Source organism: Cervus canadensis, chromosome 18 (assembly GCF_019320065.1).
Source record: "Cervus canadensis isolate Bull #8, Minnesota chromosome 18, ASM1932006v1, whole genome shotgun sequence".
Taxonomy (NCBI): Eukaryota; Metazoa; Chordata; class Mammalia; order Artiodactyla; family Cervidae; genus Cervus; species Cervus canadensis.
The window spans coordinates 51230373-51253115 of NC_057403.1; the positions used below are offsets into that span (position 1 = coordinate 51230373).

Sequence of the window (22743 nt, forward strand, 5' to 3'; positions counted from 1 at the left end):
TCCATCTGTCCGGCCTCAGAGGCCCTTCAGGGTCAGAGAGGCTGCTGGGTTTTTCCGGGTGGGAGAGAGGAAAATGTGAGGCCCATCCATGCCTGAGTGCCTGGCCACAGGGTCACGGTAGTGTTGCAGCTGGGCCTTGGTGCCGGCTCTGGGTGGAAGGTCTGAGGCTGCCTGGGTCCCCTGTGGGTGCTGATTCCTGGCTCTATCCTCATGTGGGTGTCAGCTTAACACCAGCTCCCTGTGCTGGGCAGAGAGGTGCCCAGTTCAGTGCGTCCTCAGGAAAGTTCCAGCTCTTCCTCAGTCACGTTGCCAGCACCATGAGCTATGTGCCCCAGCAGGGCACAGCTACAGCAGAAGTTTCAGGGAGTCCCGAGGGTCAGCTCCCGTGCCCTGATTAACAGGGACTTGAGGAGCCAGCCCCTGCCTTAGAGTAACACCTGGCCCTGCAGCTGCTGTCCGGAGAGGGTGACTGCCCTGGAGTCCTGAGCTCTGCTCTGACTTGGGGGCCATGGACAGGAGGGCCTGGCAAGCAGGCCTCGTTCATGTCACAGAATGGCGCACCAGGAGGACCCTGTGCTCATTGGACGAGGGGATGAGAGGCTCTGTCGTCCTCCCGAGAGCTGTGCCCTCCTGCCTGTGGGCAGACAACGTGCTAGGCATGGCAGAGCAGATTCCCAGGGCCTCGAGCTCAGGCTCTGACCTCCCCTGGCCCTGTCCCTCTCTGCCCCCCACCTCCAGACCATCCTCCCTGTGACAGGGCCTTGGATGAGTAGGGGACTCCTCTTCCCTTGGCATCCTTCACCCAGTTCATGTTGGGAGGGTGAGGTCGACCAGCAGCTCATCGTGGTGTCAGAACTGGGCCCAGGTGGGCACCGCAACCACAGGGGTCCCAGGCTGCCCCAGAACAGGGTTGTGGGAGTGGGGCTGTCTTGGAGTATTTGGAGACTGAGTGGTTAGATCAGGAAGGTTTGGGGCTTGAGCCCCAGTGCCCACTCTGGTCAGATGCTCTCTGCACCCCAACAAGTTCCCTCTCCTCCACGCCAGAAGCCCCAGCCTCCCAGCCCCATTTCCTGCTTTTCCAGAGATTCTGGCCTGAGTGGAGCCCTGGCTCCTTCAGGAGGAAACGCTTCTGTGTGACCCCCTCCCCTGCACAACAGAGGTGGGGGTTGCTTGCCCACAGAGGCAGGGCTCCATCCTTCCACCACTCTCCCTGTCCCCTGCAGGCCTCACATGACCAAATGAGTGACCCCAGATTGAGGGGAGGGGCAGGCAGGGCTTCCAGCTACTGCAGTGGGTGGCCCAGGACCCCCACATACCGCCCCACCCTCTCAGGAGCCCCATACCAGCCTGACTGCCCTCCACCCTCTGAAGTTAGAGCTGCCCCCTGGCCTCACCCAACACTGCTGTCAGCCATCCCACTACCCTCTCATTCTCCATCCATCATTCCATTTATCCACCCATCCTCCCACCCACCCATTCACTTGTATATCCATCCTCCACCTGTTGATCCATCCTTCCATCCATTCAACCACCTCTCTATCCTTCTATCCATCCATCCATCCATACCCATCCATTAATCTCTCTGTCCTCCTATCTATCCATCCATCTTCTCATCCATCCAATCCTTTCATCTGTCCATAATCACAGCTGCCCATCCATTTATCCAACTTCCCATCCTCTGTCTTCTCATTGATCTTCCACCATCCATCCCTTCTCTAATCTATTCATTCATCCATCTATCCATCTCCCATCCATTCCTGCGATACATCCTCTCATCCATCCAGTGTATCTTCCCCTCCATCCAGCCATCATCCATCCCTCCGTCTGTCCCTCCATCCATCATGTGAATTCCTGGGGTACAGTCGCCTCTAGGAATCTGAGGCTTTGTTCTGTGGGTAGGTTTGATAAGCCATGTGGTTGAGTGTTGGGCAGGGTCTTCCCTGCATGGTGCATGCTTTCAGCCCACATTGGGGGTGACGCATTACCATGCTGTCAGGGCCAAGTAGCAACACAAATGTTTGCTGGATACGTGACCAGACCTGAAGGTGGCCCCCAGCCTGAGGGGGCCTTTCCTTCTTGCGCTGGCTCTACCCCCCATGCCCCATGCCCCAAGTAGGGGGCGAGACTCAAGCACTGGCAGGCTGGGTGTGCTGTACTCCACTGATTCCTTGTTGTATGACTATGGGCAAGTGACTTCATCTCTCTGTGCCCATTTCTTTGTAAAGTGAGGTCGTCATAGTCCGGGACCATGGGGCAGCTGTGAGTGGTCAGTGGGATGGTATGGGAGGGGTGTGCTGCCTGAGTTCTCTGCTGACAGACCCTGGGTCCATGCTAGGCTGGTGGATACAGCCTGGCTCAGGGCTGACAGCCAGGGCTGACTGGCCTTGACTGGTCTCCCCCTCCCCATACCCCCGCAGACCCAGCTGTGTGCTGGCCTTACCCCTGCCCACTCTGCCTGCAGGTCACACTGGCCGCCTCCTCCGAGCCCTGCTGGGCTTCAGCCTCTTCTTCTTGGCAGCCCACCTTACCTTCCAGATATGCCTGCATACTGTGCCCCGCCTGGACCAGCTTTTCCTGGACTCACCAAGCTGTGAGTCACTAGGGGGCCTGGGGGGATGCTTGAGGGCAGCAGGCCTTGGGGAGAGCCAGTGGTCTCCCTGAGCCACCAGAGGGCCTGGGCAGGGTTGGGGAGCCTCACACTCTTTGGAAAGGTCAGCCAGCCTCAGGGCCACCCTGCCTCACCCAGGCTTTTTCTACCTCTGAGTGTCTATCCATTGTTTATATCCAGTGCAAATGGGCCCAGGTTAACTGCCCCAGCGACAGGGGCTGGGCTGAGCACTGGCAGCACTGAACCGAGCCTGGTGTCTGGCTCACCAGACAGCCCTGGTCTTCTCAGGCCCCACCTGCTCACATCTTCCTCCTGAGCCTTTGGAGGCATGGAGGCTAGGCTGGGGGGACAGGGGTGCCAGCAGACCTGGTGAGCTGCCTGCCCACCGTCCTGTACCCTGTACCCTTTCACCCTGTGGAGATTCTTCTCCAACTGGCACCCAGCCCTTCCACCTCCACTGACTCCAGCACCCCAGTGTGCAGATGAAGGAGCCCTGGGCTCCCATCCCCACTGCTCAGAGAGGGGTTTCCCACCTCCATGTCCCACCTGGATTGTGGCGGGCAGGATATCCCACCCAGCTTCCCATTTTCATTCTGTGAAGATCATGTGTCTCCCACAGCTTAGAGACTGGAAGTCAGGTGCCTCAAGGGCCCTCTGGTCCTGGTGGCTCTGAGACCAGGCTTCCCATGTGGGTCCCCCTGCCTCCCAAGGAGCGGTCGGCTTTGGCCAGCAGACCTAAGAGCCCACCACAGACAAACAGCTCCCAGCTGTGCTGTGAGCCCCATTCTGCCAGGCAGAACTAACAGGCCTCTGACCTATCAGACTTTCCCTGGCTGGGCCTCAGTTTCCCCACCAGCATAGGCAGCATTCTCGAGCATCCCTGAATACCTGGGGACCTGTGGCTTGAGGGGTGGAGGGCCTCTTGGCCACAAGGAGGGGGTTTCTTGACATCCACCTGCCTGACCTGGATCCCCCACGTCTCTCTGCAGGCAGCCCCTGGGACACCATCACCTGGGACACCATCTCCCGGCATATTGGGGTCACAAGGTGAGAGTCCTCAGTCTCCCTTGGGGATTTCCTGGGCCTGAGGTGGGGGTCTTCAGCTCCTGGGATGCCCCCACCAGCCCCAGCCCCCCTAAGCCCACCATGGACTCTCCCTGCCCTCCACAGGCTGGACCTGAAAGACATTCCCAATGCCATCCGCCTGGTGGCCCCTGACCTGGGCATCCTAGTGGTCTCCTCCCTGTGCCTTGGGGTCTGCAGGCGCCTCACGAGGACAGCCCGGCGCAGCCAGCACGTCCAGGAGTCGGTGAGGGCTGTGGGGCACCCCGGGTTCCAGCCATTTGAGGACCGTTGTACGTCCTCTTTCTTTCTTTTCTTTTCTTAAACAAACATGGACATTTTAGTTGTAAAAGCCTGTATGTGCCTACTGTGGAGAGACATGACACCAGCGGAGAGGTCAAGTGCATGTCTCAAGGGGCACTGGCATCGCAGCGCATGGTCCCAGCACGTGCGGGGGATGCAGGCAGCATCTGCCCCAAGAGCTGCTCCTATGGAGGGTCTTCAAGGCTGCAGGCCACAGGGAATCTGGTGCTTGGAGGCCGTGTGTGCTGGCCAAGGAGCACCTGGGGACTGATGGATGGACTGACAGACGGATCTTTGAGGAGCCCCACCCACAGTGAGGGCATCAGTGGGCTTGTGGATGGGGCAGAGGCTATGTAGCTGGAGACCTAGAGCAGGGCCCTGCATCAGAGTCCTTTGGGTCCCACCCTGGGTCTTCCCTCCGTGTCCTCTGGTTGAAGGCTCAGCTCTCCTGTTCCTGCACGGGGGCTGAAGTCTTGAGCCCTGTTTGGGTCCCACACTTGGCCTCAGCCTCTGTCCAGTAGGACCTGGTCTCCAGGACTGGGTCAGGTCTGTGATATAGGGTCCCTGCCCAGGAGGCGGTGGGGGACACAGGCTCACACCCTTAGCCCCAGTGTCCTCTGGTCAGGCTGCTGATGCTTGTGAAAATGAGGGCCTCAGTCCCCAGAGGGGGGTGCTTCCCATTGTGGGCTGGGGTGGGGCTCAGCCTGCCACTGACTGTCCATCCCCTGAGTCCTGGGGGGCAAGGCTGGCACCCCTATTTCACAGAGGAGATGGGGCCTGGAGGTCAAGCGGCTCTTCCAGGTACTTGTGGGGGTCGAGTGGGGGCTGGGGCAGTCCCCTGACTGGCCAGCTCCCTCCATCCCTATGGCGCATGGCACTGGCGGGCACAGGGGCCAGAGTAGCCTCTGGTTTCCTCGTTAGCAGAGCCAGGGCTTCCAGGAACAGCTCCGCCGGGAAGGGGCTGGCTGGTTCCCCATGCCTGGGGCAGAGGGAGGGGCCAGCCCCCCACTCCACGCTTCCCATCACCCCTCGGACCTCAGAGCAAGGCATCACAGGCACCCAGCATTTAAGGTCTGAGGCAGAAGCAGGCACAGCGCCCCTTGTGGACGACACCACCTGGCAGGGCCATTGCGCATGTATCCACGTACATGCGCCCATCCCAACTTGGCAAACATGTATCCATGCCTGTCCTGCATTTCAGATGGGCTGCGGTGGGGGGTGCGGCCTGGGGGACTGGCCGAGGCAGGCTGGATGCTGCTAGCGGCCCCCAGCACCTGTCCTTTTGCCCAGCAGCTGCTTCTGTTCTTCCCACACCCAGAAGCGCTCATTTTCCACAGCAGCTTTCCCAGGGCTGGGGCCAGGCTGTGGGTGGAGTGAGCTCAGGCCTGGCTACAGTGCCTTCCAGGGCTGACCCCACACCCTCGTTCCAGGACATAACAGGGGGACCCTGGGTACTGCTCTGACCACAAGGCTGGGCCTCCTGCCCTGGCCTGTCCCCTCCGCACTAACAGACACAGCCCAGCAGCACTCCCTGGGGCCTGCCCAGCTCCCCACCTACGTTTGACAGGCAGAAGATGGATTCAGAGAGGTTAGGGGGCTTGCCGAGGCTGCCCAGCTGGGAGATGTGGAGCTGGGGTGTGACCAGGGCTCCTGGCTCCCCCATGCTCTCAGCCTGGACGCCAAGGGCTGCCTTGGCCAGGGCAGGTGAGGCACAGGCCAGCGCCCATGTCACAGGTGGGGACCCAGGGCCTGGGCTTCCAACACAGAGGCTGTTCTTTCTGCCTCCTTCCGGCTCCCCGATTCCAGGAAACAGTCTGTTCTGGGAAACCTTGAGGCAGGGCCAAGGAGACAGGCCCTGGTGGGTCTCCGTGCCTGCGGACAGGTGAGGCCAGAAGGGCTGGCCAGGGACACCCAGGAGGCCCACCTCACTCTGCACAGTGAGGGCAGAGAATGCCCACAGGCAACAGAATGAGGGTAGACTGTCCTCTGGGCGCAGTCTCCCCTGGCAGTATGACCTGAGTCCCCCCACCCCCAAGCCTCCATTGCTAAGGAAAGTGCTGTGGGCCAGGAGTAGGGTGTGGAGCTGCTCTGTGACTGTAGAGTGAGGGGCACCTGTGGCCCTGCCATGTGTCCCCACTGGGGCACTCTCAGGCCAGGGGCATGGGGCACGGATGCACGAGCCTGTGGCCTGGGCTGTCCTCGGGGCCCCCGGCACAGGTGGGAGATAAGGAAGATGCACCTGAGGGGCACCTGGGTCATCTGAGTGCCAGGCCTTGGCAGGAATGTATCACTGCCGCAGTGGGCCACCTCCAGGAAGGCCTCCAGGGCTGCGAGGCCGTGGAAAGGTGGTGGGCAGACCAGGCATGGAGGGCAGCACTGCTGGACACAGGCTGGTGGCCCTGTGACCTCAGAGGGCCAGCAGTGGGTGTGGAGGGGGGCCAGGGAGATGGCCACGGGGGTGGGCTCCTCCCTCCCTCCTCCCCCTCCCCTCTCCCCTACCACGTACCTGACCTTTGCCCTTCCCATGACCTTGGCAGGATGATGACAGTGAGGAAGCAGACGCTGGCTCCCTGGGGGAGCTGCAGGAAGCCCCTGCACTGTCCCCCACGCGGAGATCTCGGCTGGCTGCCCGGTTCCGGATCACAGCGCACTGGCTGCTCGTGGCAGCTGGGCGGACGCTGGCCATCGTGCTGCTCGCACTGGCAGGTACCCAGTGGGCAGGGGGCTGGGACCCCACCTCTGACCACCACACTAGGAGGGGTCTCAGCAGCCAAGCTCCCCACTGGCCGGCGAGACGGTGGTCAAGCCACCGCCACCAGGAGTGACCCTGTGTGCCCTTGCCTGGCCCGCAGGCATCGCCCACCCCTCAGCCTTCTCCAGTGTCTACTTCCTGCTCTTCCTGGCCATTGGCACCTGGTGGGCCTGTCACTTTCCCATCAGCCCCTTGGGCTTCAACACACTCTGCGTCATGGTGGGCTGCTTTGGCACCGGCCATCTCATCTGCCTCTATTGCTACCAGACGCCTCTCGCCCAGACCACTCTCCCACCTGCCAGCATCTGGGCCAGGTGAGGGCTCACCCCAGGCACCGCCTTGCCCTTGCCCTAGCCCTGCCCACCCGGTACCCGTGAAACCCTTGCCACAGTCACCAACACGCCTTTTCTGGGCAGGGTGTTTGGTTTCAAGGACTTCGTGGCCCCCACCAACTGCTCCAGCCCCAACGTGCTGGTCATCAATGCCGACCATGACTGGCCCGTGTATGTGAGCCCCGGCATCCTGCTGCTGCTCTGCTACACGGTGACCTCTCTCCTGAAGCTCCACGCCCGCCAGCCTGCAGACCAGGTGAGCACCCAGGCCAGCGCCCTGCATCCCCCACCCCCTTGAGCCAGGGCGAGGGGGCTGAGCCTCACCTCTGGTCTCCACAGAGGAAGGAGGCGGCCGGAGACGATGACGCACGGGAGGTGGAGTTGACCGAGGTGGACCAGTGGCCCCAGGGTCAGGCCAGGGTTGTGGCCATCAAGGAGGAAGGGGCTGCCCAGGTGAGGGGTCGGGACTGAGAGATGGGGCCGGCACCCCCCTGCCCATGGGCTTGGCTCATGGGCTTGGCTTGTCTACAGCACACAATGCCCGCTCCCACAACACCAGACCCCGAGGACAACTGCATCGTACATGACCTCACTGGCCACAGCGCCGTCCAGCAGCGGCCCTGTAAGTATATGTAGCCATGCAGTGCTGCCCCCTGGCGGCCTTTCCGTGTCAGCCTCTCTAGCTGCACCCCTCTTTGGGACTGCCCACAGACCTTCATGGCTCAGCTGGTAAAGAATCCACCTGCAATGCGGGAGACCTGGATTCAATCCCTGGGGTGGGAAGATCCCCTGGAGAAGGGAAAGGCTACCCTCTCCAGTATTCTGGCCTGGAGAATTCCATGGACTGTATAGTCCATGGGGTCAAAAAGAGTCAGACACAGCTGAGCGACTTTCACTTACTTACTCATTCACTAACAGACCCAAGACCCTGCAGGAATCTCCCATGCCTGTCTGCCTGCCTCTCAGTCCCAGAGTTATTCGCTGCTCTGTTTTGGGCTGGCTCTGTGTCCCCAGGGCAGGTCTGGGCGTTTTTCCTGGGTGCTTTTTCTTTCTTTTCTTTTGCCCTAAGCCTCAATTTCCATTTTACAAAGCAGGGGATGAAGCTGCTGGCCTTGGGGGATGTGGGCACTCACAGAGCTGGAGGGACTGAGGCCAGCTCGTCCACCCCATCCCTCTAGAGTCTTGAAACCAAGGCCGGGAGGGGGGCGAGGATGGGCCAGGGTCCCACGATGCATTGGGAACAGGGTCAGACAGGAGCCTGGGCCCTTTTCTGCCCCCAGAGCCCCTGTGAGACTGTGCTGAGCATGGCTCCCCCTGCCCCCACCCCAGGCTGCGGCTCCAGCACTGTCTGCACTTGGGGGCTGAGTCAGGTGTGGGTGAGGGGCTCTGGCCTAATGATGTTGGAGCCTCCCCAGCGGGGGTCCTGCTTCACCTGTGACCCCTGCCCTCACCCTAGCATACCCCCGGCTGGTTGAGCCAAAGGAGACGTCTCCGCTGCACGGCCTGGGTCACCTCATCATGGACCAGAGCTACGTGTGTGCCCTCATTGCCATGATGGTAAGGGCGCTGGCCTGGACCAGCTGGGGCTGGGCCTTCCCACGGGCTCCCACAGCGTTCCAGGAGAGGATGGTGGCCTGGTGCCTTGTCACCAGAAGTGGGTGGGACTGTGGCCTGCCTGCTGGGCCACAAGCCGTCCAGGCCAGCCACCAGCCACATGGTTGTATGTGTGTGCACGTTTGTGTGGTGGGTGGGTGGGCCAGCAGGGCGGGTTTGCTTTCCTGTCGGGGGCCCCCACGCTGTCAGCCTGGGGAGCATGCATGCAGCCCTGCTCCGCCCCGGCCCACAGGTGTGGAGCATCACCTACCACAGCTGGCTGACCTTCGTGCTGCTGCTCTGGGCCTGCCTCATCTGGACGGTGCGCAGCCGCCACCAGCTGGCCATGCTCTGCTCGCCCTTCATTCTGCTCTATGGGCTGGCGCTCTGCTGCCTGCGTTACGTGTGGGCCATGGACCTGCAGACTGAGCTGCCCACCGCCCTGGGCCCCGTCAGCCTGCGCCAGCTGGGGCTGGAGCACACCCGTTACCCCTGCCTGGACCTGGGCGCCATGGTGAGTCCTCCCAGCCCTCACCTGGCTCCCAGTGCGGTGGGCATGCTGCAGCCCAGGGCCCGCGTCAGGCTATCACCAGGACCCCCTGGCCAAGCCCAGCATAGTTGCTCAGTTGGTGTTTGTCGAGTGAATGAGTGACGACCTCATGTTGCTGGGGGCACCATCCTGTGTCCTGAGACGGGCTCGTCTCAGAGCCCGCAGCACCGCATGTGGTCCTGGGTCCCAGTGAGTTTCTGTGTCCTCATGGTGTCCCCTTGTGAGACAGGTCACTGCACCTGGACATCCATGCCAGCCTCTACGCTGGCCACGTGGGAGGGCTGTGGGCTACACCTCACTATGTGAGTCTGCGGGCATGCAAGCATGCAAACACATGTGAGCCTGTGTTCACCTGTGGGTCTGTGTGCACACAAGATCGTGTGTGAGTAGGAGCCACCATGTAGGAGTGTGTGTGCGTTTGTATGTGAACTCGTGCCTGCGAGGAGGATGGCAGGTGGGGGGACACCTTCCCGCTGCAGTCTTGCCTCCGGCTCCCCTGCTTGGGCCCCTCAGTGATGCCGCCCCCCTCTCCCCAGCTGCTGTGCACCCTGACCTTCTGGCTCCTGCTGCGCCAGTTTGTGAAGGAGAAGCTGCTGAGGAGGGCGCGGGCCCCCGTGGCGCTGACGGAGGTCACCGTGGCCGCCACAGGTGAGTGGGTGGGAGGGCTGGGTGACTGGAGGGGAGCTCCTTGCCCACCTGCCTGGTCCTGACGCTGTGCCCCACCCACTGCAGAGCCCACACGGACGCAGATGCTGCTGCGGAGCCTGGGGGAGCTGGTCAGGGGCATCTACGCCAAGTACTGGATCTACGTGTGTGCAGGCATGTTCATCGTGGTCAGCTTCGCTGGCCGCCTGGTGGTCTACAAGATCGTCTACATGTTGCTCTTCCTGCTCTGTCTCATCCTCTTCCAGGTGTGGGGACACGGGGCGCAGAGTGGTGGGGGCGTGGAGTCAGGGGGCTGGGGCCTCACGGTCAGCCTCACCACGCCCGTTGGCCGGCAGGTCTACTACAGCCTGTGGCGGAAGCTGCTCAAGGCATTCTGGTGGCTGGTAGTGGCCTACACCATGCTGGTGCTGGTGGCCGTCTACACCTTCCAGTTCCAGGACTTCCCGGCCTACTGGCGCAACCTGACGGGCCTCACCGATGAGCAGTGAGTCTGGGGCGGGGCTGGGCGGGGGTGTGGGGTGTGGGACGCCACTATGGGGGTCGTGCAACTGTGCTGACTCCTACCTCGCCTCCCCACCCAGGCTGGGGGACCTGGGCCTGGAGCAGTTCAGCGTGTCTGAGCTCTTCTCCAGCATCCTGGTCCCCGGCTTCTTTCTGCTCGCCTGCATCCTGCAGCTGCACTACTTCCACCGGCCCTTCATGCAGCTCACTGACCCTGAGCACCGGCCGCTGCCCGGTGCCTGCATCCCACGCTGGGTTCCTGGGTAGGCCTGCCCCCTGGGGCTGGGGGTCTGCAGAGGCTGGTGGCATCGGGCAGGAGACCCGGAATAGGGGTAGGGCCTCAGCCGTCACCTTTAGGTGCCCCACTGGGGTCACAGGGGTCAGGAGGTCAGCAGGCCCCATGCTCCCACCTGGTGGCTGCAGCACCCACAGCCAGGGTCCCAGAGCTGGGGTGGGGGAGGCAAGAGAGGAAGGGGCTACAGGGCCACCCCAGGAGTGCTGGTGGGAAGGACACTCCGGGGCCCTGTCCTAGGCAGGATGCGGTGAGCCGGACCCCCCTGCTGCAGCAGGAGGAAGAGGAGGAGGTGCCTAGGGACGAGGGGCTGGGCACGGCCAGCCCCCACCAGGCCACGCAGGTCCCAGAGGGTAAGTTCAAGGTGTCCGGACTTGAGCCCTGGAGCCCCATCTGCACGGGACAGAATGGCCCGGGCCCCTCCTCCTCACTGTCCATCCCTCCAACCCGCCCCAGCCAGCAAGTGGGGCCTGGTGGCCGAGCGCCTGCTGGACCTGGCCACCGGCTTCTCGGACGTCATCACCCGCGTGCAGGTGCTGGTGCGGCGCCTGCTGGAGCTGCATGTCTTCAAGCTGGTGGCCCTGTACACCGTGTGGGTGGCTCTGAAGGAGGTGAGTGTGGACATGCTCGCATACCCGCGTGGCCCCCGGGTGCTATGGGGGGGCAAGAGGCCTGTGGGGAGGGCGCTGATCCGGCCACCAACACCCATAGGTGTCGGTGCTGAACTTCCTGCTGGTTGTGCTCTGGGCTTTCGCCCTGCCCTACCCACGCTTCCGGCCCATGGCCTCGTGCCTGGCCACCGTGTGGACCTGCATCATCATCGTGTGCAAGATGCTGTACCAGCTCAAGGTGGTCAACCCCCACGAGTACGCCAGCAACTGCACGGAGGTACGCGCCACAGTGGAGGGGCAGGTGCAGAGGGCCTGGGTGGGGGTCCATCCCAGGGGTCAGCATGCAGTGTCCGCCGCTCCTCTCCCAGCCCTTCCCCAACAGTACGAACCTGCAGAAGACAGAGATCCGCCAGTCCTTGCTGTACCGCGGGCCTGTCGACCCCGCCAACTGGTTTGGAGTGCGGAAGGGCTTCCCCAACCTGGGCTACATCCAGGTGAGTGCAGCAGGCAGGTGGGCCGGGTAGGGGCGCTGCGGGGCGGGTGAGGCCTGACTGCCCTCGCCCCTCAGAACCACCTGCAGATCCTGCTGCTGCTGGTGTTCGAGGCCATGGTGTACCGGAGCCAAGACTACCACCGCCGCCGGCACCAGCTGGCCCCGCTGCCTGCCCAGGCCGTCTGCGCCGAGGGCACCCGCCAGCGGCTGGACCATGACCTGCCCAGCTGCCTCAAGTACTACGTGAATTTCTTCTTCTACAAATTTGGGCTGGAGGTGAGGCAGGGGTCAACCCTTGCCCCTTCCCTGGGTAGGGGCTCAGCCACATGGGTCCTTGCCACCGTCTGTGGGGCCTTTGCTGAGCAAAGGCTTGATGGGATGGGGGGGTGGGACGAGCAGACCATGGGGACTGGGAGCCCCAGCTGGAGGTGGGCTCGGGCTTGGGCTCAACTCTGCTGCAGGACCCCCACCTCGATTTCCCCAGCATGGAGACATGTTTAGCCTCTCTGCTCCTCCAGGAGAGTGGCCTGGGCTGCTGCCCCTGTCCTGGGCACAACACCCTCTGCCCCCCAAGGCTGCCCAGAGGCAGAGCCAGGAGGGCCCCCCCCCCACTGCCACTGGCTCACTGTGTCCTCACCCTGGCCACCCCTTTCCGCTCTGCCACCCCCAGGTCTGCTTCCTGGCGGCCGTGAACGTGATTGGGCAGCGCATGAACTTCATGGTCATCCTGCATGGCTGCTGGCTGGTGGCCATCCTTACCCGCCGACGCCGGGAGGCCATCGCCCGCCTCTGGCCCAATTACTGCCTGTTCCTGGCGCTCTTCATGCTATACCAGTACCTGCTATGCCTGGGCGTCCCCCCAGCCCTGTGCATCGGTGAGCGGGCTGCCGGCCGGGCACACGCTGGGCGCCCTGGCCCCTGGTGTGGTGTCAGGCGCCTTCCACCTGCACCCCTCACCCCATGGGCTCTGTGGGCTGCAGTCATTCCAGCTCTAGGGGGCAGTGCTGGCCCTTCGTTCATTGGTCTCCCTGAATCATTGTTTTCTTTTTGCCAAACATTTTATTTTGAAAAGTTTCAAATGATCAGAGAGGTTGAGAGTTTGGAAAACAGTCCAGGGAGCAGCCCTGCACTCCTCTTGGCTAGTGGGGGCTGTCTGGAGTTCACGTCCAGTATGCCCAGGGTGGAGGCCTCTATGTGCAGGGTGGTGACCACGAACGGCTGCCCATCCCTGGATGACACCTTAGTCTGGTGTGCCATCCAAGCTCAGCGGCCGCATCCTCAAGGCCGTGTCCCTGGTAGCTGCTGGCTCTGAGCAGGACCTGACAGGAGCACTTGGCCATCTCCTTCTATTGCCTTCCTGTTATGTCCTTTCCGGAGTCAGGCCACAGGCTGGCAGAAAGCCCTGATCTTGGAATTGTGGACTATGCCCCAGGCTTAGACACTGGTGAACACGTGGGCAGGAACAGCCCACACCGGGGGGAGTGAGCAGCCATCAGCCCTGCATGCTGAGGGGCTGGTGCTCAGTCTTGTGTGTGCTCAGACTCTCCCTGCTGCAGGCAGGCCTGCATGCAATGGAGGTTGGTTCCGACGTCGGTTACTCCTGGCGCCCTTGTTAGTTGGCTTCTCTGTGAGAGGAGCTTGGGTTTCTCTCCCTCCTGCTGTTTCCTGTGGTCCACAGGTACAGGGGTTTCTCTGGATGCCTTGTAATGTCCTGTGCTTCCTTTCACATTTGGAGTATCTCAGCGGTGCCCGTGGAGCCCCCAGGCAGGCCCTTCCTCCCTCAGTGTCTGTGGAAGGCAGATCCCTGGCCCGTGAAATGCCCCTTTTGGTTGACAGTCTGTGAGTTTTGACAGAGAACAGCAGAAGCACAACAGAGTTTGTAAACATCCTTCACTTAGTTTCCCTGATGTGAGCGTCAGCCTCTGACTCCACCTGGCACAGCGACCCAAGTTAAGAACCAGAACAGGTGCAGGGCCCCAACACCGGGCAGAGCCACAGGCTGCCGTGGGCAGCCGTGATGGCCCCTCCCCCAGCTCTCTGTCCTAGGCCCCTGAGCAGACCCCTCGAGCTGGCCCCAAGGTCTTCTTGGGCTTCTCTGTCTCTTGTCATATTGAGGCTTCTGGAGCACGAAGCAGTTGTCTCTAGAAACTCTCCATGCCGCACCGTCACGGTTTTCATTAGACCAGTGTATGCGTCTTTGGCAAGAAACATGCAGCTGCGAATAGTCCGTCTCAGGGCGTCACATTGGGGCCAGTGTATCCCATCGCAGGTGGCGGCCTTCCCCACCGGGCCTGACACTGCTTGTCACTGTCATGTGTGTGGTTGTGGAAGAGACCTTGGGACCTGGCGAGGGTCTCGTTTCCATGTAAACCCTCACCCACTCAGGGGATCCGTCCACAGGAGTGTCTGGTTTTCTTTGTCCCCTGTGATGCTCAGTTGGCATCTTCTCTAAGAGAGCTGTCCTCTCACCCTGCTGGTCTGTCCAGCTGTTTCCCTGTCCAAACAGATTCTGGGCCTTCATTCCCAGGCTTCTGCTCCTGCCTGTCACTGGGGCTTTGAGTTCACACAGTCCCTGCGTGGCCCTGGGACATGTCCTCACTTGGTTCTATGAGGTACTGCCACCACAAGAGACCCCCTGCTCCCCCGCCCCAGGAAAGTGGCCGCTGCCTCATGGAGCTTGGTTCCTTTCACTGGAGAGTGAAACTCAGAAACCAAGACAAGGGCCCTGGCTGTGTTGTTGCTATGAGTGTCGCTGCTCCAACACCCTCTTGCTGGACAGTCTTTAGTTAAGACATCATTTCTGAAGTTACTCAGGGTGGCTCCATTCTCCCCCCGCCACCCCCCCCCCCCCGAAGGTGTGTCATGCACACCTTGTCAGGTTAGACCCCTTGTCAGCCTGCGCTCTGTCCTGGGCTCCCCCAGCAGCCTGTAATGTAGTAAAATTCACTCTTTGGTGCTGACCAGGGCAGGAGCTCTGTATGCCCCCCAGGTCCCCGCCTCCCACCTCCTCTTGCCATCAGCCCCTCACCCTGCTTCCAGTGACCACCGTGGTCTTTGTCCCTGTGGTTTGCTGTTTCCAGAACAGCATGTGAGTAGGATGGTTTAACCTCGGGCTCTGGCTTCTCTCATGAGACACTGTTCAGGGTCAAGGTGCACTGGGCTGTGGGCTGGATGCCGCTTGGCTTGAGACCCCTAGTAGGCAGTTTTCCATGCTTTGGATGTGCCAGAGTGGGCTTGACCTTTCACCCTTGGATGGCATTGGGCCGTCTCCAGGTCTGAGATGTCGGGGATGAGGCGCTATAGAGGTTTGCTCGTTCGCCAGTGTGCAGTTGTCTCTGGGGCCATGGTTTCTGTTTCTCTGGGGTGATCACCCCAGGTGGTCCTGCCGGTCCCCTCTGCTCTGGTACTGGGCATCCACACTGTTTTCTTTTAGCCATTCTGACAGGTGCACAGTGAAGCCTCATTTGGGTCTACCTGGGCCATGGTCCACACGCAGGGGGCCTGCCCCACTCCCCTCAACCCCTCTGCCCCACCCACATCCCCCCACCCACCCAGGGTGCCTGGAGCTCATGTCCATGAGAACTGGGCTCCCTGGGCCTGTGTGCAAGACAGTGTGTATGAGTGACTCCGGGGGTTACTGGGGTTGGAGGTGGGTCGGGACAGTGGGTGACCACACCTTCTGCCTACAGACTACCCATGGCGCTGGAGCCGGGCCGTCCCCATGAACTCCGCGCTCATCAAGTGGCTGTACCTGCCTGACTTCTTCAGTGCCCCCAATGCCACCAACCTCATCAGTGAGTCACCAGCCCCTCAGGCACACACGCCACAGCCAGCCATGCTGAGACTGTGCAGATGCCCATGGGATGGGCAGCGGGTGGGCACCGACCCTCCTCTCCAGCCAGCAAGGGGCCCATCGCCCAGGCCTCACCAGGCAGTCCAGTCCTGCCATTCCCTGTGGGGTCTGTGTTCCATGAATGTACCCCATCCCACAGGCACATCTCACGTGTACACGTTCCACCACACAGACACATGTCTGCTCACTGGCGTGGGCACAGGCGGACACGGGTGTGGACACTGATGCCACATGGCACAGTCAGGCTCACGCTGGCCTCATTTCCTGATGCGTGTGGTTTGTGTATGTAGATCGACATGTACACACAGAAAATGTATGCAGGCATGTTCTCCAACACCCACGTGCACATCCACACGGGGTGTAGATGCTGGCATAAATACGCATGGATTTTCTGCTCAGCTGCCCACACACCCCATCACTCCAGGATAAGGGCTGAGCTGGCAGGAAGTGGACTGCACTTCCCAGGCGTGACAGTGGCCTCCCATTTGCCCACAGGTGACTTCCTCCTGCTGCTCTGCGCCTCCCAGCAATGGCAGGTGTTCTCGGCCGAGCGCACGGAGGAGTGGCGGCACATGGCTGGTGTCAATACTGACCGCCTGGAGCCGCTGCGGGGGGAGCCCAACCCCGTGCCCAACTTCATCCACTGCAGGTGGGGGTCTTAGAGGCTGTGGGACTCCTGGGGCCTTGGTCCTGGGCTGCCGGGGAGGTGGTGGTGACCTGGGTCCACGGTGACATCCACCCGGCAGGTCCTACCTCGACATGCTGAAGGTGGCCGTCTTCCGCTACCTCTTCTGGCTGGTGCTGGTGGTGGTGTTCATCACGGGGGCCACGCGCATCAGCGTCTTTGGGCTTGGCTACCTACTGGCCTGCTTCTACCTGCTGCTCTTCGGCACCAGCCTGCAGCAGAAGGACACACGTGCCCGCCTCGTGCTGTGGGACTGCCTCATCCTTTACAACGTCACTGTCATCGTCTCCAAGAACATGCTTTCTGTGAGCCTGGCCTGGCCCCGCCCCAGCCCACCCACCTGGCCCCGCCCCACCTCCCTGGCTCCGCCCCACCTCCCTGGCTCCGCCCCGCCCTGACACCCAGACTGACCCTCCTCCGCCCGCAGCTCCTGTCCTGCGTCTTCGTGGAGCAGATGCAGAGCAGCTTCTGCTGGGTTATCCAGCTCTTCAGCCTCGTATGCACCGTCAAGGGCTACTACGACCGTGAGTGGGCAAAGCGGGCGGCCGGGGCCCCGGGGGTGCTCTGTGACATCCGGCTTATGGGACCCTGACCTGGACCGTATCCGTCCGCAGCCAAGGAGATGCTGGGCCGCGACCAGGACTGCCTGCTGCCCGTGGAGGAGGCGGGCGTCCTGTGGGACAGCGTCTGCTTCCTGTTTCTGCTGCTGCAGCGCAGGGTGTTCCTCAGCTACTACTTCCTGCACGTTCAGGCCGAGCTCCGCGCCACCGCCCTGCAGGCCTCCAGGTGTGCCGCCCCTCCGTGACTTGACTTGTCACCTAGAGGGAGAACCAAGGAGACAGACCCCCTGGGACCTTCTCAGGACCTTGGCGATGCGCGGTCTCGCCCGCCTCTTGGTTGCTGGCTGGACTGAGGGTGCATCCCCGCTGGAAGGCCTTCCTCCCTAGCCCTGTGCTTTGGCTGCTCCTGTTCCCTCTCTCCTACCCTGTGATACTGGAGGTTCTAAGAGGGTCTCCCTCTCCCCACAGCAGGACAAGGTGGGTGTGGGTGGGTAGGACTGAGCCCCCTGGGCCAGGCCGTAGCTAATGCCCAGTCTTGCTGCCCTACAGGGGCTTCGCCCTCTACAACGCTGCCAACCTCAAGACCATCGAGCTCCACCGCAGGGCGGAGGAGAAGTCGCTGGCCCAGCTGAAAAGACAGTAGGTGCCGTGTGGGCAAGGCCAGGGCTTTCCCGACTTGCCCAATGCTGAGCCACCCCCCCTTCTGCAGGATGGAGCGGATCCGGGCCAAGCAGGAGAAGCACAGGCAGGGCCGGGCCAACCGAGGCCGCCTTCAGGGCTCCCCAGACCCCAGCCAAGAGCCAGGTGAGTGTGGACAGAGCCTCAGTGCCCACATCCCATGTGTCCACGCCCGCTGGAGCCGTGTTCGTGCTGTGTGGCGTCCCACGGGGCTTCTGGCCCATCCGCCCTGTGCTGTGTGGTCACTCTGTCCCTGCAGGCCACATGGCCGGACTGTGACTATCCGTCTGCACTTGTGGGCTGTCCTCCACCCCCCGTGGCACTTCATATAGCCCCTTCATTGCCTAAGGGCTCCGAGTCTGTGTCCGCTGAGGGGCCGCTTGCGCCCCTCCCCACTGGCTCATGCGCACCCTGCCCCTCCACAGGGCCCAGCAGTCCAGGGGGCGCCTCCCCGCCACGACAGCAGTGGTGGCGGCCCTGGCTGGACCACGCCACAGGTACTGCCCCCACCCGGCCTTCCCTGACCACCCTCTCAGGGCCGCTGTGACTAGGCAGACCTCCCTCTTGCCCTGCACTGACCTGGCCAGCACCTCCCGGGAGCCCTGCTCTCAGGCTTCACACTGAGCCTCTGGGTCATCAGGGGCCACGTCCCCACAACAGGCTCTGTGTGTCTTCTGCTTTCTAACTCTTGGCCTCAGAAGTCTGAATCTTGGCTGCTGGCTGGCAGTGTCCCTCCTTCCCAGTCCTGCCCGCTCATGTTCCTCTCGTCCAGTCTGGTCTTGTCCCCCTGCTCTTGCTTCTGTCCTGTGCATGTGCCACTGTCCCCCGGCCTGACACTCCCTGGTTCTTGCCCATGGCTGTCCCTCGGGAGGGTGGCATGCGGGCCTTTGCCACAGGGTCAAGGGCTGCTGAGGGGCTCAAGCTGGCCAGAATAGCCAGACTGTTACTGCATCCATCCCAAACCAAGGAGATGAAGTTGAGGGTCCGGGGGGAGGAGGGAGCGTGGCTGGCTCTCAGTGCCCCCCTTGCCTGCAGTTATCCACTCCGGGGACTACTTCCTGTTCGAGTCGGACAGTGAGGAGGAGGAGGAAGCCCAGCCTGAGGACCCCAGGCCATCATCACAGAGTGCCTTCCAGGTGAGCATGTGGGCCTGACACTCCCTAGGCCTTGGGCACCTACCCAGCCCATTCAGACCTTCTGCACTCACATATGGGGGGAAGGCAGGATCTAGGGGTACAGGTCATGGGCAGCTGTGTGCCCCTCTGCCCACCTCTCCGGGCCCTGACTGACCACCCAGGCCCTGGTCTCTTGAGAAGGCTCACTGTTTGCTAGACACGCCCTTCCTGTCCACCTTTGGGCTCCTGTTCTTAGCATGGGGACTGGCGCTGAGTGGTAGCCAGGACGTGCTGGGTGGGCTCATGCACCAGCCCCGTCCTCCCACCGCAGCCCTCTGGGGATCTGATGGCCCCCACTCTGGCCTCCTGACCCCAGGCTGCTCCTGGATGGGAGGCAGAGGTGGGTAAATGGGATCCCATGGCAGGGGCGGCGGGGTGCTAACCCAGGGCCCTGCCTGCAGATGGCGTACCAGGCGTGGGTGACCAACGCGCAGACGGTGCTGCGGCAGCAGCGGCAGCAGCGGGCCGAGCAGCTGCGCACAGGTGAGTCTGGCTGTGGGCAGGTTGTGGGGTGGTGGGGAGGCAAAGCGCTGATCAGATCCCCTGTGCCTAGGAGGCGACCCAAGCCAGGAGGCAGGGCCGGCAGAGGGCTTGGAGGACGAGGTGACCGGTGAGTTGGCGCCAAAGCCTGGGGTCAGGGAGCGGGGGTTACCCGCTGACCTCTCCTTTACGCCCTCCTGCCCCACCCTCGCTGCAGGCCGCAGCCATGTGATGCAGCGAGTGCTGAGCGCTGTGCAGTTCCTGTGGGTGCTGGGCCAGGCGCTGGTGGACGGGCTGACGCGCTGGTTGCACGACTTCACGCGGCACCACCGCGCCATGAGCGATGTACTGCGCGCTGAGCGCTATCTGCTCACGCAGGAGCTGCTCCGGGTGAGCGGGTTGCCCCGGCCCCGCCGTGCCACGCCCCTGGGTCCGCCCCTACACCAACACCCCGCCCACAACCACATGCCCCGCCCCTGCACAGACACCTGCCACGCCCCCCCGCCCCCCCCTTTTGCCCAAGTCGGTTGACCTGAGCCCCTGGCTGCCCTGCAGGGCGGAGAGGTGCGCCGGGATGTGGTGGACCAGCTGTACGCCAGCGAAGCCGAGGCGGCCCGTGATGCGCTGAGCACAGCATCGAGGTAGGAGCGGGGGCGGGCGGCTCAGGACAGCGGGGACCCACCTCACGCGGCCTGTCCAGCCCCAGCGCCTGAGCTGCTGCACAGGGGGCGGTAGCCGGCTGGGCCCTTGTCCACCAGAGACCCAGAGGCCCTCCAGGACTGCCCCAGAGCCCCGGCAGAGCGCAGGCCGCCTTGTGAGCTGCCCTCTCCCGCAGCGGGCTGGGGGTGGAGGAGCCGCTGAGCAGCATGACCGAGGACACCAGCAGCCCCCTGAGCACCGGCTACAACACCCGCAGCAGCAGCGAAGAGGTGGTCACTGAGCCCGGGGCTTCTCTGCGAGGCTCTGGGGAGCTTCCCGCCGGCGGCCGCGGCCGAATGCGCACGGCCAGCGAGCTGCTCTTGGACAGGTGAGCAGGGAGGGGTGCACAGCGGGTAGCCCCCGAGGCTACGAGCCTGTGCAGGTGCTGGTGCCGTCTAGGCCTCTGCACCAGGCCTGAGCCTGGTCCCCCGCAGGTGCGTGCACATTCCGGAGCTGGAGGAGGCGGAGCAGTTTGCGGCAGGGCGGGGTCGGGTGCTGCGGCTGCTGGAGGCCATGTACCAGTGCGTGGCTGCCCACTCGGAGCTGCTGTGCTACTTTGTCATCGTCCTCAACCACATGGTCACTGCCTCAGCCACCTCCCTCGTGCTGCCCGTGCTGGTCTTCCTGTGGGCCATGCTCTCCATCCCGCGGCCCAGCAAGCGCTTCTGGATGACGGCCATCATCTTCACCGAGGTGGGCGTCGCTGGAGAGGTGCGGGTGGGGGTGGGTGCAGGCGCCACGCTGACCTCTCTCCCCTGCAGGTCACGGTGGTCGCCAAGTACTTGTTCCAGTTTGGCTTCTTCCCCTGGAACAGCCACGCAGTGCTGCGGCGCTATGAGAACAAGCCCTACTTCCCGCCGCGCATCCTGGGCCTGGAGAAGAGCGACAGCTACGTCAAGTATGACCTGCTGCAGCTCATGGCGCTCTTCTTCCACCGTGCACAGCTGCTGGTGAGTGGTCACACACACACCTGCACACATAGGTCGACACATGGGAACACATGCACACACACGTGCACACGCACAGCCATTTCAGGAAGCAGGCCGGACACAGTGGGGCCCAAGGCGAGCCTGGCCATCTCACCCAGCCCAGCGTGGCCATGCCAGCCTCACCAGCCTGCCTCCCTCCACAGTGCTACGGCCTCTGGGACCATGAGGACCCCCCACTGTCCAAGGAGCACGACGGGGGCAGTGCCAAGGAGAAGGTGGCTGAGGAGCCAGCCCTGCCCACACCCCAAGAGGAGCCAGGAGGGGCAGCCAGGCCCCCTGCTGAGGACAACAGCCAGGCGGAAGCGAAGGGTGGGCCCCTAGAGCCCGGCGACAAGAGGCGCATTAGCCTCCGTTTCCGGAGGAGGAGGAAGGAGAGCACAGAAGCCAGAGGACAGGCCATTGGTATGAGGGCCCACCCGGTGGAGCCGCTCACACCCCACGTCCCTCACACCCTCTGCTGGTGACCCTGGGGAGGTCCCTGCACTCGTTTGGTCTGTACAAAGTGGGCTGGCTGCACTGGCAGCCCCTTTGGGCTTCCTCGGGATGGTCAGGAGTCTGAGCTGGGCCAGCCTGTGCCATGCAGGCTCCATCATCAGCGGCAGCTGTTCCCCACAGAAGGCGAGGAGGAGGCAGTGGCAGTGGCGGTGGTGGCAGCAGGGGCAGCGGCCTTGCGGAGAGAGAAGCGGAGTCGCCCCCGGGAACGAGTGAGGGTGCTGGGGGTCCGGCTGCAGAGCTTCTGCCTGTCCCTGTGAGTGCCTGGCTGGGAGCACCCAGATGAGGGTGGGAGGGAGGAGCAGGGCCTGGACTGAGCCCACCTGCCCGCAGGGCCCAGAGCATGTACTGGCCCGTGCGGCGCTTCTTCCAGGACATCCTGCACACGAAGTACCGGGCCGCTACCGACGTCTACGCGCTCATGTTCCTGGCCGACGTCATCGACTTCATCATCATCATTTTCGGATTCTGGGCCTTTGGGGTGAGCTGGGTCTCAGCCCTGGTGAGCGCAGGCCCCGCGGCCTCCCCAGCACCCCTGACCTCTGCTCTCCCGGCCACAGAAGCACTCGGCAGCCACGGACATCACATCCTCCCTGTCGGATGACCAGGTGCCCGAGGCTTTCCTGGTCATGCTGCTGATCCAGTTCAGTACCATGGTCATTGACCGCGCCCTCTACCTGCGCAAGACCGTGCTGGGCAAGCTGGCCTTCCAGGTCGTCCTGGTGCTGGCCGTCCACCTCTGGATGTTCTTCATCTTGCCCGCCGTCACTGAGCGGTGCGTGCCAGGGTTCAGGCCCCGCCCGGACACAGGCTTTGTGGTGCCTGGTGGAGGCAGGGTTGGGGGGTGGGCACCCTGACCTCTGACCTGGCCTCCCGGTCCCGTCCAGGATGTTCAGCCAGAACGCGGTGGCCCAGCTGTGGTACTTTGTGAAATGCATCTACTTCACTTTGTCCGCCTACCAAATCCGCTGCGGCTACCCCACCCGCATCCTTGGCAACTTTCTCACCAAGAAGTACAACCACCTCAACCTCTTCCTCTTCCAGGGGTGAGTGTGGCCAGCCTGGGATGCTGGGTGGGGGAGGGCTGTCCTCCCTCCGGCCCTCCTGATGGTGCCCCTGCCTCGGGCAGGTTCCGGCTAGTGCCATTCCTGGTGGAGCTGCGGGCGGTGATGGACTGGGTGTGGACGGACACCACGCTGTCCCTGTCCAACTGGATGTGCGTGGAGGACATCTATGCCAATATCTTCATCATCAAGTGCAGCCGAGAGACCGAGAAGGTGCTGGGGCCCCAGGGGGCACTGGGCACTCACACCCACTGGGGTCCCACCTGTTCACCGCCCACGCAGCATGAGTCCAGAAAGCACTCTCC

The 22743-nt window shown here is 62.9% G+C and overlaps 1 protein-coding gene across 3 annotated transcripts in view; it reads left to right on the forward strand.

The window, feature by feature from the left end:
- The window catches only part of PIEZO1 (piezo type mechanosensitive ion channel component 1), a 56529-nt gene that overhangs the window by 30814 nt on the left and 2972 nt on the right, over nucleotides 1-22743 (forward strand). For 2 of the 3 annotated variants that reach the window (XM_043435215.1, XM_043435214.1), the window contains exons 3-44: nucleotides 2462-2590; nucleotides 3598-3655; nucleotides 3779-3917; nucleotides 6511-6679; nucleotides 6826-7039; nucleotides 7142-7313; nucleotides 7397-7510; nucleotides 7589-7679; nucleotides 8514-8614; nucleotides 8904-9164; nucleotides 9737-9848; nucleotides 9933-10111; nucleotides 10202-10350; nucleotides 10448-10630; nucleotides 10900-11012; nucleotides 11116-11270; nucleotides 11371-11547; nucleotides 11639-11764; nucleotides 11839-12039; nucleotides 12434-12638; nucleotides 15453-15557; nucleotides 16112-16265; nucleotides 16363-16606; nucleotides 16729-16825; nucleotides 16916-17087; nucleotides 17411-17500; nucleotides 17571-17665; nucleotides 17965-18036; nucleotides 18575-18675; nucleotides 19116-19197; nucleotides 19268-19324; nucleotides 19412-19584; nucleotides 19750-19835; nucleotides 20030-20221; nucleotides 20328-20586; nucleotides 20655-20843; nucleotides 21026-21284; nucleotides 21498-21630; nucleotides 21708-21855; nucleotides 21935-22149; nucleotides 22262-22420; nucleotides 22504-22651. In XM_043435215.1, the coding sequence (XP_043291150.1) occupies nucleotides 2462-2590; nucleotides 3598-3655; nucleotides 3779-3917; nucleotides 6511-6679; nucleotides 6826-7039; nucleotides 7142-7313; nucleotides 7397-7510; nucleotides 7589-7679; nucleotides 8514-8614; nucleotides 8904-9164; nucleotides 9737-9848; nucleotides 9933-10111; nucleotides 10202-10350; nucleotides 10448-10630; nucleotides 10900-11012; nucleotides 11116-11270; nucleotides 11371-11547; nucleotides 11639-11764; nucleotides 11839-12039; nucleotides 12434-12638; nucleotides 15453-15557; nucleotides 16112-16265; nucleotides 16363-16606; nucleotides 16729-16825; nucleotides 16916-17087; nucleotides 17411-17500; nucleotides 17571-17665; nucleotides 17965-18036; nucleotides 18575-18675; nucleotides 19116-19197; nucleotides 19268-19324; nucleotides 19412-19584; nucleotides 19750-19835; nucleotides 20030-20221; nucleotides 20328-20586; nucleotides 20655-20843; nucleotides 21026-21284; nucleotides 21498-21630; nucleotides 21708-21855; nucleotides 21935-22149; nucleotides 22262-22420; nucleotides 22504-22651 (6278 nt within the window). The remainder of the gene's footprint in view (nucleotides 1-2461; nucleotides 2591-3597; nucleotides 3656-3778; nucleotides 3918-6510; nucleotides 6680-6825; nucleotides 7040-7141; nucleotides 7314-7396; nucleotides 7511-7588; nucleotides 7680-8513; nucleotides 8615-8903; nucleotides 9165-9736; nucleotides 9849-9932; nucleotides 10112-10201; nucleotides 10351-10447; nucleotides 10631-10899; nucleotides 11013-11115; nucleotides 11271-11370; nucleotides 11548-11638; nucleotides 11765-11838; nucleotides 12040-12433; nucleotides 12639-15452; nucleotides 15558-16111; nucleotides 16266-16362; nucleotides 16607-16728; nucleotides 16826-16915; nucleotides 17088-17410; nucleotides 17501-17570; nucleotides 17666-17964; nucleotides 18037-18574; nucleotides 18676-19115; nucleotides 19198-19267; nucleotides 19325-19411; nucleotides 19585-19749; nucleotides 19836-20029; nucleotides 20222-20327; nucleotides 20587-20654; nucleotides 20844-21025; nucleotides 21285-21497; nucleotides 21631-21707; nucleotides 21856-21934; nucleotides 22150-22261; nucleotides 22421-22503; nucleotides 22652-22743) is intronic. The other variant, XM_043435213.1, reaches the window with a different exon arrangement.